Genomic DNA, 2825 nt, shown 5'->3' with positions numbered 1-2825 from the left:
TTATCAATCACCTTATTTAAAAAAATAAAATTCATTTTCATTTTTATACGTACATTATTAATATACAATGGAGATAATATAAATTTTAATATAAATATAATAATATGGCTCAATTAGAATAAATCAATGTAAATAAATAGAAGGGATACGAGCTAGTTAGAAATAAATTAAAGTATAGATATAAATAAATTATAGTATATTTACAATCTTAATCAATAAGTTAGTTAAATTTTCTTTCGAAATTTAGAAATGCACCAAACTTCTCAACAATGGCGTACATATTACAGTATAGATAGGTATAACTTAGCAATCATCCCCCCAACATTACATTATCTCAAATAGCTCGCTTATATCAACCTTTTCAGCCGTAACATTAAATTTACTATTATAATATGACAATATGTAAATTACTACGCATAGCTTTCAGTAAAAATTTAATAGCCTTGTGTTCCAATTTAGTATTATGGCAGAGAGGCCAAATGGCGATTGCTACACAACTGACGATCTTCCTTATCTTCCAATTCCTTTATCGCCACCAACCCTCTCAGAAATCGCAGGAGGTATGTATACAATGTTTATCATTTAATTTACTAAATACAACATATTCAATGCATATGTTATGATAACAGTTCTGCATTATGGAATGCAACCCCTGTTCCACGAAGTGAACGTCGACGTAGTTAGCTGCCCTTGTCTAACTGGACCACCATATAATCTTGCCGGCGTAGGTAAGAAATCACAACAAAGCGTCAAATTTTTCAATAAATGAAGTATCTTTAAAAAGTGAATAATTCATACAGGATTATGTGGCAACGCGTCGGTAGTGAAATATGATTCGGAAAACTCAGAGGGGTGGAATCATAGAACAAAGAATATTCGAGATATACTCACAACCAGCTGCCGTGATTCCTTTATTATCGGATCTACTTACGCTACAAAACCATACATGCCTTATTACGGACATGTACGTACTATCAATATTTTCACATTTTCATGCCCATGTGGATAATTTCATTATGACAATATGTTATGGTAATATATCACTGCTACATAACTGGCAAGGTAATAGACAGCAAACTGTGATAATCTACGAATCATATCACCAAATCACCGTTATATTATGGTTGTTTTGTAATCCTATTCTATTGATTTAATACTATTCAATATAATCTATTGAACTTCAATTAAATTTTTATCATACACACGACTCCTATGGCATTGTTGCTGTATCTGATAAACCTGATTACTGTTGTAGCTCATTGTGAATGCAACGTACAGAGCACCTAATGATATTAGAAATGAGAGTCGCATTATTTTCGCAAACAAAGGTGACGGACAGACAAAGATAGAAAAGTTAACTAATTCTGATCATATGATATTCACCGACAAGGGCACTTTCTTTGTCTGCGAGGGTAGAGCGGGCAATGTTATCAGAGTGCGTGCAAAAGGTCGAAAAACTAGTGACACAGATATCATAACTTCAATGCAAACGATCCTTTACGAATACTACAAAAGAAGGAATAGAGATCGTGTTGTTGGTAATTAGTAGTCAGGTGTATAGGTTAAACTCGGATAAGATGGGCATACGGAGAAAATGGTCCCATAGGCTTTTAGAATGACTACAAAAATGCTCTGTTTAGCAATTATTGAAAAAATTACAGCCCATGGCGATCTTTTCTGTATGACCATGATACCGTAGTTTAAAAAACCCTACAGTTAAAAAAAGGACATGCAAAGACAATCAGGTAACTTTTTATGTCTGGCTTCAAAGCTTTAGGTGGTGTTCTAAGAATGAAAAACGGACGTGTGGCATGTAATGTTATGTGGGACGAATATGAGGAACCAATGCCACTATTTGATGATTTTGTTAAACAACTGCAATGTCCCGAGATAGATCTAGAGTCAGATATGGTAGCCGTTGGCACAATACTTAATGAAAAGCCACAACTGTTGACAGATCAGGAACAGCGTTACGGTCTTGTAAGTTATTTGTCTCGGTTATGTGGATACTGAAAACCATTGATCTTGAAGTTATCATATTATGTTATTTACCACAGATAAGTATCATTAGAAATTTAATTTTGTGTTTATTAATTGATATTTACAATTACTTTTGTCAATCCGCTTCAGTCAAATTTGAATCTGATGACTATTAAATTGAGTTAAAATAGTGGAACCTTCCTCAATCATTTAATCATTGAACGCACCAGTTGCGACTGAATCCTAAAATTTAAACATACCGAAGTATTGATATTCTTTAGTTATTCATTTTTCAGAATCTGTACAATAGAAGTGAGTTCCATTGTTTCTCTAATTATGAAGCAGGCGGACAATTTATTAGCGATACTACTCCCGATACGACGGAATATGAAGGTTACTTTAATGTAGCGGAACAGATGAATTTAATAGAAGATGTCACATCGGTATGATAACTATATGCAATTTTAATATTAAAATAGGTCATTATGTATTGTCATACGTAAACAGAAATGTATGTAATGTTACTTAGCACATTATCCGATGTGATGAAAATGTCACATCGGATTACAATACTTAATAAGACTTCTATGACGTACTTTTTATAAATTAAAGAGGATGTATAGTTCTTAATATTAGAGAAACGATCTAATTAATCCCATAGGATTTAAAGATATAGAATTTTGCGACGTTTTCTTGAAACAAAAATTTATAAAGTATTTTTCGATATAGAGGTAGAATTTTGAAATAGATAACATAATTACATGAAAAATTTGTGTGCAAAGGGAAATATAAAAAATCAAAGAAAAATTGCATACGTTATTTTATCTATGTACTTATTTCGTAGT

The 2825-nt window shown here is 32.2% G+C and overlaps 1 protein-coding gene across 1 annotated transcript; it reads left to right on the top strand.

The window, feature by feature from the left end:
- The first annotated feature begins 463 nt into the window (after positions 1 to 463).
- On the top strand, positions 464 to 2429 carry LOC108724542 (ester hydrolase C11orf54 homolog). The gene is made up of 6 exons (XM_018450972.1): positions 464 to 560; positions 630 to 728; positions 801 to 964; positions 1256 to 1412; positions 1772 to 1980; positions 2277 to 2429. The coding sequence occupies exons 1-6, from the start codon at positions 464 to 466 to the stop codon at positions 2427 to 2429; spliced, it is 879 nt and encodes a 292-aa protein (XP_018306474.1).
- The last annotated feature ends 396 nt before the right edge of the window (positions 2430 to 2825 follow it).

The sequence above is a fragment of the Mycetomoellerius zeteki genome, unplaced genomic scaffold, assembly GCF_001594055.1.
Source record: "Mycetomoellerius zeteki isolate Tzet28-1 unplaced genomic scaffold, Tzet1.0 scaffold309, whole genome shotgun sequence".
NCBI classification, from domain to species: domain Eukaryota; kingdom Metazoa; phylum Arthropoda; class Insecta; order Hymenoptera; family Formicidae; genus Mycetomoellerius; species Mycetomoellerius zeteki.
This window is presented reverse-complemented; position numbering and strand designations above follow the sequence as displayed.

Coding starts and splice junctions, on each gene's coding strand:
- LOC108724542 (XM_018450972.1), top strand. CDS start 464: ATGGCAGAGAGGCCAAATGGCGATTGCTACACAACTGACGATCTTCCT. Junction 729..800: donor ATATAATCTTGCCGGCGTAG/GTAAGAAATCAC, acceptor TAATTCATACAG/GATTATGTGGCAACGCGTCG. Junction 1,981..2,276: donor AGGAACAGCGTTACGGTCTT/GTAAGTTATTTG, acceptor TTCATTTTTCAG/AATCTGTACAATAGAAGTGA.